This window comes from Asparagus officinalis, chromosome 5 (genome assembly GCF_001876935.1).
Source record: "Asparagus officinalis chromosome 5, Aspof.V1, whole genome shotgun sequence".
NCBI classification, from domain to species: Eukaryota; Viridiplantae; Streptophyta; class Magnoliopsida; order Asparagales; family Asparagaceae; genus Asparagus; species Asparagus officinalis.
In genome coordinates this window covers 70,572,810-70,585,377 of record NC_033798.1, presented here as the reverse complement: position 1 = coordinate 70,585,377, position 12,568 = coordinate 70,572,810, and the positions used below count along the sequence as shown (strand labels likewise).

Below are 12,568 nucleotides of genomic sequence, written 5' to 3'. Positions count from 1 at the left end.
CAGACTGGCGGTCGACCGCGAACGTGCACGAAGGCCAGTTGCGGTCGACCGCGAGACCTGCGCGATCGACCGCCGCGGTCGACCGCAGATGGATTTTGGGCTGGGCCTTGGATTTTGACCCGGTTCGTTTCTGAGTTGATATATAACCCCAAACCTGATTAATTAGGGTTAAGTAAGGACAATTTTGAGCAGTCTTTTGGAGAGGATTGCTGCATCCAATTGTGGGAGATTTGTGAGAGGTCTAGAGCTTTGTTTTAGGGTTTGATCGGTGAGATTTGTAACTCTATTTGTATTCTCTTGATTTCTAATAGTAAGAACTCCCCCCTCATTACCCCGTGGATGTAGGAAACTTGCCGAACCACGTAAATCGTTTGTTCTTGCTGTGGTTGTGATTTGCTTATTGATTGTGATTTATCTCTTGGATTGTTCGTGTCACTCCTCGAAGCTTCCGCCGCGCACAACAACTACAAGCGTGGAGGATCGTAAGAAACATTAATGTCGGATTGGAGCATTTGTGGATGTGGCGCGCAATGGATGTTATAGCACAATGAAGAACATTTACATTCAGATCCTGATCATATTAAGCTCACTCGTAACCGAGTTGAGGATGTAACTCGCGGCCGTTAGGAGGGTGGCTGGCGTCAGAATCGGGCATCAAAGGGATCATAACAACGAGAAGAGGAGATGTCTTAGTGATGGGGTCGACATACGGTTGAAGCCCTCGCCGCCATCCAGCAATAATTAGAAACGACTCAAACGAGTGTATACAGTTGTTGAAGCTTTTTCCCCCCCAAATTGCCCAGTCAAAAAAGCAAAGGTAAAGCCCCTCGCCCCCCCCCTTGAGGATGTAACCGCGGCCTGTTAGGAGGGTGGCTGGCGTCATCAGAATCGGTGCATTCACAAGGATCATAAAACGAGAAAGGAGATGTCTTAGTGATGGGGTCGACATACGTGAAGCCCTCGCGCTCTACAGCAATAATAGCAAACGACTCAAAACGAGGTGTATACGTTGTTGAAGCTTCCCCCCCCCCAAAATTGCCCAGTCAAGAAAAAGCAAAGGTAAAGCCCGCCCCCCCTATACACTAGAATTATGAAGAAGACATGAGCTTTTTTTGTTTCACACCGGAAAAAAGCAAATGCGGATGAGAAGAAAGAGCATCTAATTAAATTGCATCTTGGTGTTCAAAATTTTTTTTTATACCAACGCCTAACATTCTAACAATAAAGAATATTTTTATTAATATGTTATGAAGATCTTTCATCAAACCGTCTACAAACTTGGGCGATCATTCAGCACTTTAAGTTACAAGAACTTTATGCATATAATATATATTAGTATAATAGTATATAATATAATATATATAAATAATATTAATAATAAATAATATATCATATATAATATATATATATATATATATATATATGTAATTAATACTAGTATAGATAGAGATGAGAGAGAGAAGAGAGAGAGAGAGAGTTCAAATAAAAACCTCACTATCCTAAAAACTAAAAACCAATCCTCTCCATTGGATCTAGATTCATCCAATGGCTGAGATTAAAGCTGCATAAGGGTAACCAGGTAAAATTAACAACCCCCAAAGAGAGGTAATTAATGCTTGTCTGTTGAGTTCTCCATGCAAGTGTAGTGGTCCATTTTCCCTTGCAATCTCACGGCTCAGGCAACCCAACAGTCACGAACAGCAGCCCTCTCACTCCACAACCAGCAGCTCTCGTTCATCGTCCTTCAGCTCTCTCTCAATCGAGAAATCGTCTTCTAGTCACTCCACAACTAGCAGCTGTCCTTCATCGTATTTGAGCTCTCTCGTTCATCGTCCATCATCTGGCCATTCTTAAACATTTTATGGAGATTTAAATGGAGAGCTTGAATTCAGGTGAGCAGGTTCTAGTTGTTTTCATCTGCAGTGATTTTCATAGTGTATTCACATGTATACTGTAGTGAATCTGGATTCAATGCAGTGAATCGAGATTCACTCCAGTGAATCCAGATTCTTGAATTCAATTGAACACGTTCTAGTTGTTAATCTAGATTCACTGCATTGAATCGAGATTCATTGTTAGAGACTGCAGTGATTTTCATAATTTATTCACTTGTTTACTGTAGTGAATTTGGATTCAATGCAGTGAATCGAGATTCACTCCAGATTAATTAGCAATAATATGAATTCAATGCAGTGAATCTAGATTCATTGTAATTGATCCAGATTCAGTATATCAAAACTTAGTCATATGACTTATTATCTAGGAGTTTACATTCGTAAACATTTTATGTAAATTTAATTGGAGAGCTTGAATTCAGTTGAACACGTTCTAGTTGTTAGAGAATGCAGTGATTTTCATAATGTATTCACATGTTTACTATAGTGAATCTGGATTCAATACATTGAATCCAGATTCACTACAGTAAACATGTGAATACATTATGAAAATCACTGCATTCTCTAACAACTAGAACGTGTTCAACTGAATTCACATGTTTACTGTAGTGAATCTGGATTCAATGTAGTGAATCGAGATTCACTCCAGTGAAACCAGATTCATTGTAATGAATCCAGATTCAGTATATCAAAACATAGCCATATGATTTATGTTGTTTTCAGTTGTAGGCAGCAATGAACAAATAAAGGAACCATATGTTATAAATGCATCGGACAGTGATTTTGGGGAAGATGGAATGGACGAAGTTAGCTCGATTCCTTTTCAATCACCAGGTGGTGGTATGTATTGGAAACCTCGGGTTGAAGCTGAATTTAAACCTTATATAAACCAAAGCTTCCGATCACTAGAGGATGGTATAGAGTTTTACCGAGAGTATGGACGTAAAAGTGGGTTTGAGATCAGACGGCATACAGAGAAGAAACATGAGGACGGTACAGTTCTTCTTAAACACATTGTTTGCAGTAGAGCTGGCAGTAATGAATCAAAGATGGATGTTAATTTTGAGGATTTTAGTAGCATTTCGAAAAAGAGAAGGAGAACTGTATCTAGTAGATGTGGTTGCAAAGCTAAAGTCGTTTTTAAGTTTGATGGTTTGAAAGGATATAATGTTCTCTCATTCGTTGAGGAGCATTCTCATTTTTTGGTCTCCGGTAGTGGGAAATAATTTTTAAAGTCAAATAGAGTTCTCGGTCTCGCACATAAGAAACTTGTATTTAATGGTGCAAAAGCCAACATAGGGCCTAACAAAACATATAACTTTGCTAAGGAGTTGTGTGGAAGTTATTCTAATGTTGGTGCTTTGTGTACCGAGTTTAAAAATTGGAGTAGGGATGTGAAGCTTTATATTGGTGATCGAGATGCTCAAATGATCATCGAGAAGTTCACGGATAAGAAGGAGATGTGTGATGGATTTTTCTATGATTATGTAGTCGATGAAGGGGGTCGATTAACTCGTAAGAAGGAGATGTGTGATGGATTTTTCTATGATTATGTAGTCGATGAAGGGGGTCGATTAACTCGCATCTTTTGGGCAGATGTTATTGGACGAAGAAATTACGATGTATTTGGAGATATGATATCATTTGACTCTACATATTCCACAAATAAGTAAGATTTTATAGTTAATCTCTTACGATTTTCAATATTATAATTATATATCATAGTGAATCTTATATTTTTTGTATGTGATACAATAGGTACAACATGAAGTTTGTTCCATTTACTGGTCTCGACAATTATAAGAAGTGTGTTGTATTTGCAGCAGGATTGATAGCTAAAGAGGACATTGATAACTATGTCTGGATTTTTGAGGTATTCATGAAATGCATGATTCGCGAGCCAAAGTGTATTGTTACAGATCAGTGCCTTGCTATGAAGCAAGCTATACCAACCGTCTTTAGAGAAGCACGTCACCGTTTGTGCATGTGGCACATCATGAAGAAATTTAACCAAAAGGTAATGAATCCCACATATAAATATCATGAATCATCATTAAATAAATACTGAATCTTTTGTTATATATTTATATTGTAGTTGGCAAAATGCATTTCGAAGTTGGATGATTTCAAGAGGAAGATCAATGCACTGATTTGGAGTATAGATATAGATCCAGCAACATTTGAAGTTTTCAAGAGGAAGATCAATGCACTGATTTGGAGTATAGATATAGATCCAGCAACATTTGAAGTAGGTTGGAAAGATGTTATGAAAGAATATAGTATAGATATAGATCCAAAACATTTGAAGTAGGTTGGAAAGATGTTATGAAAGAATTTAAGCTTGAAAGTAATGAATGGTTGTGTGAACTGTATAACATTCGGGAGTCATAGATTCCAGCCTATTATGCTGATGATCCAATGGCTAGTTTATTGCGTACTACATTAATATCAGAGAGTGAGAACAGTTTCTTTGACAAATTCAACCGTAGATCTGACACATTGACAGAATTTTATCTCCGATACGAGAGTGCTATGGAGAAGCAAAGGCATACAAACGCAAGATTAAACTATGAAGGAACAAAGTCGATGCCAAGAATGGACACGCCATTGTTATTGGAGAGGGATGCAGTAGAGTTGTACACTCGAACAATGTTTTATGAGGTACAAAAAGAGATAATGTCATCCTGTTATGATATGAGTATCAACAGTATATCAGAAGAAGATGGTGTGAAGGTTTTTTCCATAAAGGACAAAAAGAGACATGGAAAAATATTTGAGGTAAAACTTAATCATGGAGATTGAAACAATAAAAATTGAATCCAGATTCAATGCAGTGAACCGCGATTCAATGAAGTGAATCACGATTCAATGAAGTGAATCTCGATTCACACCACTGAATCGAGATTCAGCGACCATTTCATGCGCTTGTCATTTTCTTTTTTTATTCGGTGCTAATATACATTGTTTTTTTGAATTTTCGGTGAAACACGCTTATTTGAACAATGACGTGCAATGTACGTGTAGGCTGTTTGAGAAAATGGGTATAGTATGTAGACATGGTTTTCTTGCACTGAACCAAGCTGATGTAACAAAAATACCAAGACATCTTGTTGTGAACCGATGGACAAAAGGTGCTGGGATGAGGCATTCATTGCAGTTCAAGGAAATATCAGAACAGTACAATGCAATTAAAGTTACAAATCGCAAGTTGAATGATATATGATATGGTTTCCAATCCTGTGTGAGTTTGGCAGGTTTAGATGGTGAGAGACTTGACTACCTGGAAGGGAAGTTGAAGGAGTTGAAGCACAGTTTGCGTGAATCTAGTTGGAAATCCGACACACAGAACAAAAATGATGTAATGGAGTTTTTTGTTGGCTCAAAAATACCAGCTGAAGTGATTGTTAAACCTCCCATTGAAGGTAGAAACAAGGGGTGTGGACGAAGAATTGTTGGTGATTATGAGAAATCAATTAGTCAACGAAAGAAGAAGGTGCCAAGGCTGTGTAATATGTGCAAAAAAATCGATTTTCATGACGCACGGACATGCCCATTAAAGAAAACATTACAGCAGAGTGATGTTTAATTTAGTTGTCATATTTCGTTTCAAAATCATGTTTAGTAATAAATTTCTTATTAAAATTGCTGAATTGTGTAATTCTTAACTACATATATTTACTAGATTATTAATTACATGGTTACGTTGTGTCATGTTAGTATATTGAATTGAGATATACTCATATAGCATGTGAATTTCATTATTATTAGTTGTATTTTTTCAAAAGGAATGATAAAGTAGTTGTATGCAGTCATCAGTTTAAAATTGATTCGCTTTAAGTGATTCTGGACTAACTATATTGAATCTAGATTCATTGTAGTGAATCTAGATTCATTGATATTGAATCTCGATATCACTATAGGGATTCGTTACAATCAATCAAACAATCAAATTATTTGATTGATTCGCTTTAAGTGATTCTGGACTAACTATAATGAATATAGATTCATTGTAGTGAATATGGATTCACTGAACTGAATATGGATTCACTATAGTGAATCTATTTTCAGTCAAATAAATTACTAAAAACTTAAGATAATATTGAACCAGTGAATCCAGATTAAATACACTCAATCCACAATAAGTATGATTAACTTATTGAATCTTTCATTGTAGTGAATCTGGATTATAGTGAATCTAGATTCAATCAAATAAATTAGTAATAACTTAAGATAATATTAAAACAGTGATTTCAGATTAAATACATACAATCCACAATAAGTATGATTAATTTATTGTATGTTACATAAAACCTTGAATTATAACTCACATTTTCTGCTTAAATCGAAATTCTTCCAATTGCATTCACTACCTTCACAGTATTTTCATATATCCAAACTATTCACAAATCTAGAAATAAAATTATGACAAAGCTATTCTTATAAAGTATATTTACATAGAAAAGCAGTTCAACACAAACTGGAGTATTCTATAACATTAAGTGACAATGTACTCAATAACTGTAAACTTCAACATTGAAAATTATGTTGATTACAGAATATCATTTTCTTTGAGATCTTGTGGTCTTCCTCGTCTCTTTTTTGACATTGGCAGTTTCAGCATGGTGCTGTTGGGCTTTGCTGATGACTTCTTTGGCTAATTCATTTGTTGGTTCAGTAAGAATTTGGCAACAGTATATAGACCTCAGTCTATGTAGCTGATTTTTTAACCGCTCCTGTCGATATGAACAAAAGTTCAGTTCAAGATTCAGTAGCTATATTCTAAATTTTATTAATTCAAAAAGACTAACTGTAAATTATCAACACATTATTAGTTTAAACACTTACACCCTCTCTATGAAAACCCGAGTTCTAATTTGCTGTACCACCGCCCATGTAGGTCTCCATATGTCTCATGACAAAAATATCATAATCAAATTTGTTTTTGGCCGTTCTCCACTCCATTTCAAGTCTGTCAGGCGTTAATGTATTTATTTCACTCGCCTTGTTATGTTTTTTGTGTGCCAAATATCTCACAAAATTCTTGTGCTGTTTAATCAAAAGTAATCAGTGTCACATAATAAATCCAAATTATCATACAGTAATGTTTAATGTAATATACAAATTGTTTTGGTTATTTATATGGAAACAGTATTAATGACAGTGAATCACGATTCATTGGATCTAGCTCGCCAGGATTTAATAGAGTTAGTTCACCTGGACTCACTCTAATGAATCTTGATTCACACTAGTGAATCTGGATCCACTAGAATTAGCTATAGCTAGTGGATCGTGATTCCGTAATGTGAACACAGATTCACTAGCTCTAGTGAATCGAGATTCATAGTAAGATGTGAATCCAGATTCACTAACTCTAGTGATCGAGATTCACTAGAGTTAGCGAATATGGAATTATCTGACTCTAGTGAATCCAGATTTACTATAGTGAATCCAGATGCACTTATTACTGTATTCTGCCAGTAAATGCTTAAAGCACATACGTAAGGTGGAAAAACATACCAAACCCTCAGGACGACCTTGGTATTTTTCCTTATAGTCTGGGTAGTTTTTGCTATTGTCAATCAGCTCCATACTTAGATTCTTTAGCCCATAGCACACAATGTAGAAATGCTCAAATGCATTTATGGGAAAGAAGACCTAATGATTATGAAATTTAATCAGAGATTTTACAGATATAGTTAAAATTGGGTTAAAGAACAAAAACATTGTCTTCGAATCTTTACCATATCAATCTCATTAAACTTCATATGTGGATACAGAGCAAGTTGCTCATCCATCCGGGAAGCAAACCTACTGTATCTCAATTCATCATTGGCCTCATCTGTGTGATGAATGTTGCAAAACTGTACAACATAAAACTAGTTAAATAAGATGTAACTCAAGTGTTATTTTAAATTAAATAAAGGAAGATACGTACGGTTGTCTCAACATTGCAGAAGAATCTAAGTGGAGAATTTTCGGACTTCATTTTTTCTCTGCTGTTCAAAATATAGGACCAAATGCTGATTAAATTTGCCTCAATGTCCTCAGAAGGAAGGAAAGTCTTGAAAGCAGGTAAGAAACATTCAATTTGTTTCCACTTAAAAAGCATTTCACTGAAAAAACAGTAACAATATTCAATTTAATAAAGGGACAAAATACTAAAAACAGTGAGTCTCAGCAACAATAGCGAGTCTCACACCTAATAATAAAATATCAAATAAGTGTTCAGAACTCACAAATTCTCTTCTTCAGCGGTATCATCACCTGAATGCCTTACTTCTCTATGTACCCAATTCCATATGATGCTTTCCAGCTGACTTTGCCTAGCAGTAATCTGAGATACCCTCTGCACCCATGGTGACCGAAGAGACGTTGCAGGCTTTACCATCCTCTTTTCTTTCCCCCTTCCCGCATGTCCCTTATTTTCGGTCACCTGAACTTTCTTACCTTTACATTCATCTACTGCAGCAGCATCTTCAGCTTGTTTATCAGTTCTTCGTACAAAGTCATCAATGATTTCAAATTCACAAGCTTTAGCAATCTGAACAACATCAACCATTTCCACTGTCTCAGTCTGAGTATCCTGTGTCAGCCCAAGAGAAAAACTAGGTTCTTCAGTCTGTGAGGTACTACATTCGCTGAGCTTACGCCTCACTGGTCTGTCAACCTTTTTCATGCTAACAGACTCTATAATCTTATCAACCTCTTGAATAAACTTTGGGGAGACTTGTGTTTGTGGTAACTCAGCTGATATTGGATCAACAGCAGGGGAACCATGCACATCTCTACTCACCTTGGTGTTCACATTAGGGGTATCATCAACAATGTTTCCCACATCTGTTTTATTGTCACGGGTACTTCCACGATGTCCCCACCCCTGCACAAGAACATTTGAAACTCTCTGTTGAATTTGAAAGAGCTCATTATCATTGGGGAACAACTTTCTCATTGTCTCACACTCAGCATCATATCTATCTTTTGCAGATTCCAACTCTGCAGCTCTCCGTTGCACCCTCTCAATACAATCTTGCAGTTTGAATTTCACAGACATTGGTCACCATAAATTATTAACATGGCGAGAGACAAGATTCGATAGATTGAGATTTCATTCAATGTATTTGAATCGAGATTCAAATGACTGAATCCAGAGTCGACTAAAGTAAATCCAGTTTCACTTTAGTGAATCGAGATTCAGTAGTAGTGAATCCAGATTCACTTCAGTAAATCGATATTGAGTATCATTGAATCCAGATTCACTTAAGTGAATCGAAATTCAGTTTAACTTAATCGATAACCACTAAACTGAAACATGATTCATTACTAGTAAAACGATTTATTGAACTGAATCGACATTCAGTTTAAGTGAATCTCGATTCACTCCTACTGAATCGAGATTAAATTGAATAAACAAAGTCTTGCAACTTAATTTGCTAACCTTTCTAATTGTCTCAACACTTTTAGGCGAGTTTCCAGTAGCACTCTGCATTCGAGATGAATGTGCAAGTTCAACCCTCTCTGTAAATGCACCTTTGCCAAATGAATTTTTATTTATTTCCTCTGACTGTCTTTCCTTCAAGGCCAAATCAGTCCAGCCTAAAAATGTAGGGGTTGTTCTCTCAACCAACCTCCTCCCTTTGAATAAGACCCGATCGGCATAGAACAACTAGAAAGACGGACATAAGAAATAAAGCACACCAATTAGTAATCATCAAGTAAAACTACTTTAACTACAGTAATGTAAAAATAAATCAATATTATACAAGTGACTTACAATCAAAAATGCAAGAGGACTCGTGTAGAATAGTTTTGTCGGGTCTACCTTCCACTTGTGTTGGCTTTCTATCATTGAGTCAAGCAAGAAAGAACACCAATTGTATTCAGAGCACTGATCAACATTGTCACCAAGAACTAGAATCCGTTGTTTGACATACGGATTGCTAAGCGACTGGATCATGTTATTGTGAAAGAGAACCAAGAAATTCAGTTTAAACAATAGGTTAACATCAGAACTCTGCTTCAGTTTCTCAGACACAGCCCCTGGAGTAATTTCCCAACCAACACTGTCTGTGAATTGAGCCCTCCATTCATCCACCAATGCTGACTGCCCAATACTAGAGGCTGGTATATGCTTCCTACCCATAGGTAATCTCATCACTTCATGTACATCTTCCTCTGTGATACTGATTGATCCTCTGGGAAGATTAAGCGCAACGGATTCGCTGTCAAAGGACTGCAGAATCTTGTACCCCAACATATGTGACAGTTCCTTTAATCCAAATTGTAAAAGACCTCCAAGTCCAGCTAGTCTCACCTATTCTTTTTAGGAGTCAGAGAGTGACAAAACCATATCAGAGAATATCTTTGGAGAGACCCGTATCCTAGTGAACTCCTTAGGTTCAGACCTCACATTTTTTTTTCAAAACCTTCTCCAGTGACAAAAAAATATAATTAGATCAAATTATCCATCAGTTAATACAAAAAAAAAATAACAACATGCAACTGAATCTCGATTCACTTGAGTGAATCGAGTAGTGAATAAAGATGTTTAGTACACCAACCTTTTTCATCTTCTTCCTTCCTTTTGTGATTTGTTCATTGTCTTCATCCCTCCTATGCTTTGATGTTTCCTCACCGGCAGGATTATTTGGGGGGTTGTCGAGGTCATCGTCACTACTAGGCACTGACCTCATATTTTTTCACAACCTTCTCCAGTGACAAAAATAATATAATTAGATCAAATTATCCATCATTGAATACACAAAAAAATTAAATATGTTTAGTACACTAACCCTTTTCATCTTCGTCCCTTTTGTGGTCTGTACATTGTCTTGTAACCGAGCACTTGAGGAGGAGGACACGGGCTAGGACCAACACTTAGTGTGTGAGGTGTGATTGCATAGTGATTGTATTGTGAGGTGTAAACGTTGTTCGGGTGAACGTAAAAAACCCGGTTGTGATAGTGGAGATCTCCTCGAGGTGAGGAGCGGAGACGTAGGTCGTGGGGACCGAACTCCGTAATCATATTGTTTGTTTGTGATTGCATTGGCGCACTTCCTTTTATGTTCATATCTTAAATCGCCTTTGTATATTGCTTGTTGATTATATTGCCCACTATCTAGTTTAGATTGTTTACCCTTGAGTTTATATATCCTTGCACATACATTGCATATATCTCTTTGTTAGGATATATCTTGTTGTTCATATTGCTTATCCTAGCTCATGTACATTGTTGTATTTGATACTTGTTAGGATAACTCATTAATTAATTTTTATTGGCATAAAATCGGATTAGATTAGCATAAGACCCTAACCACCCCCCCCTCTAGGGTCTAACAATTGGTATCAGAGCAAATCGGATTAGATTAGCATAAGACCCTAACCACCCCCCCCTCTAGGGTCTAACAATTGGTATCAGAGCTTGGTGCTCTTTGATTTAAGGTCTAATCGCCTTGAGTTAAAGATCCAAGTTAGCTTATTGTGCTAATCTAATTTTGAGCTTTACTGGTATCTTGCTTGCCTTTTATATTATGGATATGCATGGTTTATGTTATGCCATTAATATTGCTCCTAGATTAGATAATTTCCCCTATGCCCAATGGTGTGTTAGATTTAAACTTTTTGTTCAATCTAAACACTTTGATTTATGGAAAATTATAGATGATGCTTATATTATGATCATCGTATGTTTACAATGAACAATATTTTGTTAGAATATTTGCTAAATGCTTTTAATACATCTATGTCTAACAAGTTTGTTCATTTTGATAGTGCTTACAAACTTTGGAAATTTATAAAAGCACATCAAGGAGACTTGGAAGCGATCCGACAAGCTTTGGAGGATCCCGCTTCAAGTTCTAAAGGAGCTCCATGCACACGGCCACTAGGCGTTAGCCCTAGTGAGGTTTGCGAGTTCGAACCCGATAATGATTTATCTAGTGATGAACTTGCTTGTGCTAGTGAAAAATTATTGCATGCCTTTAACAAATTGCAAAATGATTTTAATGATTTAAAAAGCAAGCATGATGTTTTAAAATCCGATCATGAGAAGCTAGTGTCCAAATTTGATGTCATTAAAAATGAAAATACTATGCTTAAAGAAAGCAATGACTCATTAAATTTGGAAAATGGAAATTTAATCTCATCTATTGCTAGCCTATCTCATGCTAACATTGATGCCATGTTAGAAGTAGAGAACATAAAGAATGATACAGCTTCTTTTATAAATAACTATTTATGTTCTACTTCTAAAAATGCATATGTGCCTAAAAATGAAGATTTGAATCTTATGAAAAATAGTATTTCATCTTTAGATTCAACTTTGAAAATATGCATTAATAATCATAAGAAACTTATGGACATGTGTGCCAAGACTAAGTCAAAATCATCCACTCATTATGCACACATGTATAGCAAAACTTATAAGTGTTCTATTTGCGGCCGTCAAGGTCATTTAGCTAAGTTTTGTTATGATGCACACAAACATAAGAATTCTAATGTTCCTTGTGCATCTCATATAGCTTCTTCATCTTGTACACTTACACATTCACATGCTCATTCTCACAAAGTTCATCATAAGCATGCTAGTGTGTTCAAGTGTGATCATTGTGGTCGTTTTGGTCATTTGGCGAAATATTGCTTTGATTTGAAAAGAAAATCTCATTTGACAAATGCTT

The 12,568-nt window shown here is 36.2% G+C and overlaps 3 protein-coding genes across 3 annotated transcripts; all 3 read left to right on the top strand.

Annotated features, from left to right (window-relative positions):
• LOC109841981 (protein FAR1-RELATED SEQUENCE 5-like) lies at positions 1,874-4,206 on the top strand. The gene is made up of 5 exons (XM_020410904.1): positions 1,874-1,892; positions 2,619-3,107; positions 3,195-3,564; positions 3,654-3,912; positions 3,991-4,206. Exons 1-5 carry the CDS (start codon positions 1,874-1,876, stop codon positions 4,204-4,206), a joined length of 1,353 nt encoding a protein of 450 aa, XP_020266493.1.
• LOC109841980 (protein FAR1-RELATED SEQUENCE 5-like) lies at positions 4,314-4,697 on the top strand. The gene has a single exon (XM_020410903.1). The coding sequence runs from the start codon at positions 4,314-4,316 to the stop codon at positions 4,695-4,697; it is 384 nt and encodes a 127-aa protein (XP_020266492.1).
• On the top strand, positions 4,933-5,481 carry LOC109841979. Its single transcript, XM_020410902.1, has 2 exons — positions 4,933-5,098; positions 5,150-5,481. The coding sequence occupies exons 1-2, from the start codon at positions 4,933-4,935 to the stop codon at positions 5,479-5,481; spliced, it is 498 nt and encodes a 165-aa protein (XP_020266491.1).

Bases quoted from the DNA above. Each gene is read 5' to 3' on its own strand.
- LOC109841981 (XM_020410904.1), top strand. The intron at 3,108-3,194 runs GTAGTGGGAAAT...AAGCCAACATAG, and splicing joins TTCTCATTTTTTGGTCTCCG to GGCCTAACAAAACATATAAC. The intron at 3,565-3,653 runs GTAAGATTTTAT...GTGATACAATAG, and splicing joins TCTACATATTCCACAAATAA to GTACAACATGAAGTTTGTTC.
- LOC109841979 (XM_020410902.1), top strand. From the start codon at position 4,933: ATGGGTATAGTATGTAGACATGGTTTTCTTGCACTGAACCAAGCTGAT. The intron at 5,099-5,149 runs GCAAGTTGAATG...TGAGTTTGGCAG, and splicing joins TGCAATTAAAGTTACAAATC to GTTTAGATGGTGAGAGACTT.
- LOC109841980 (XM_020410903.1), top strand. From the start codon at position 4,314: ATGGCTAGTTTATTGCGTACTACATTAATATCAGAGAGTGAGAACAGT.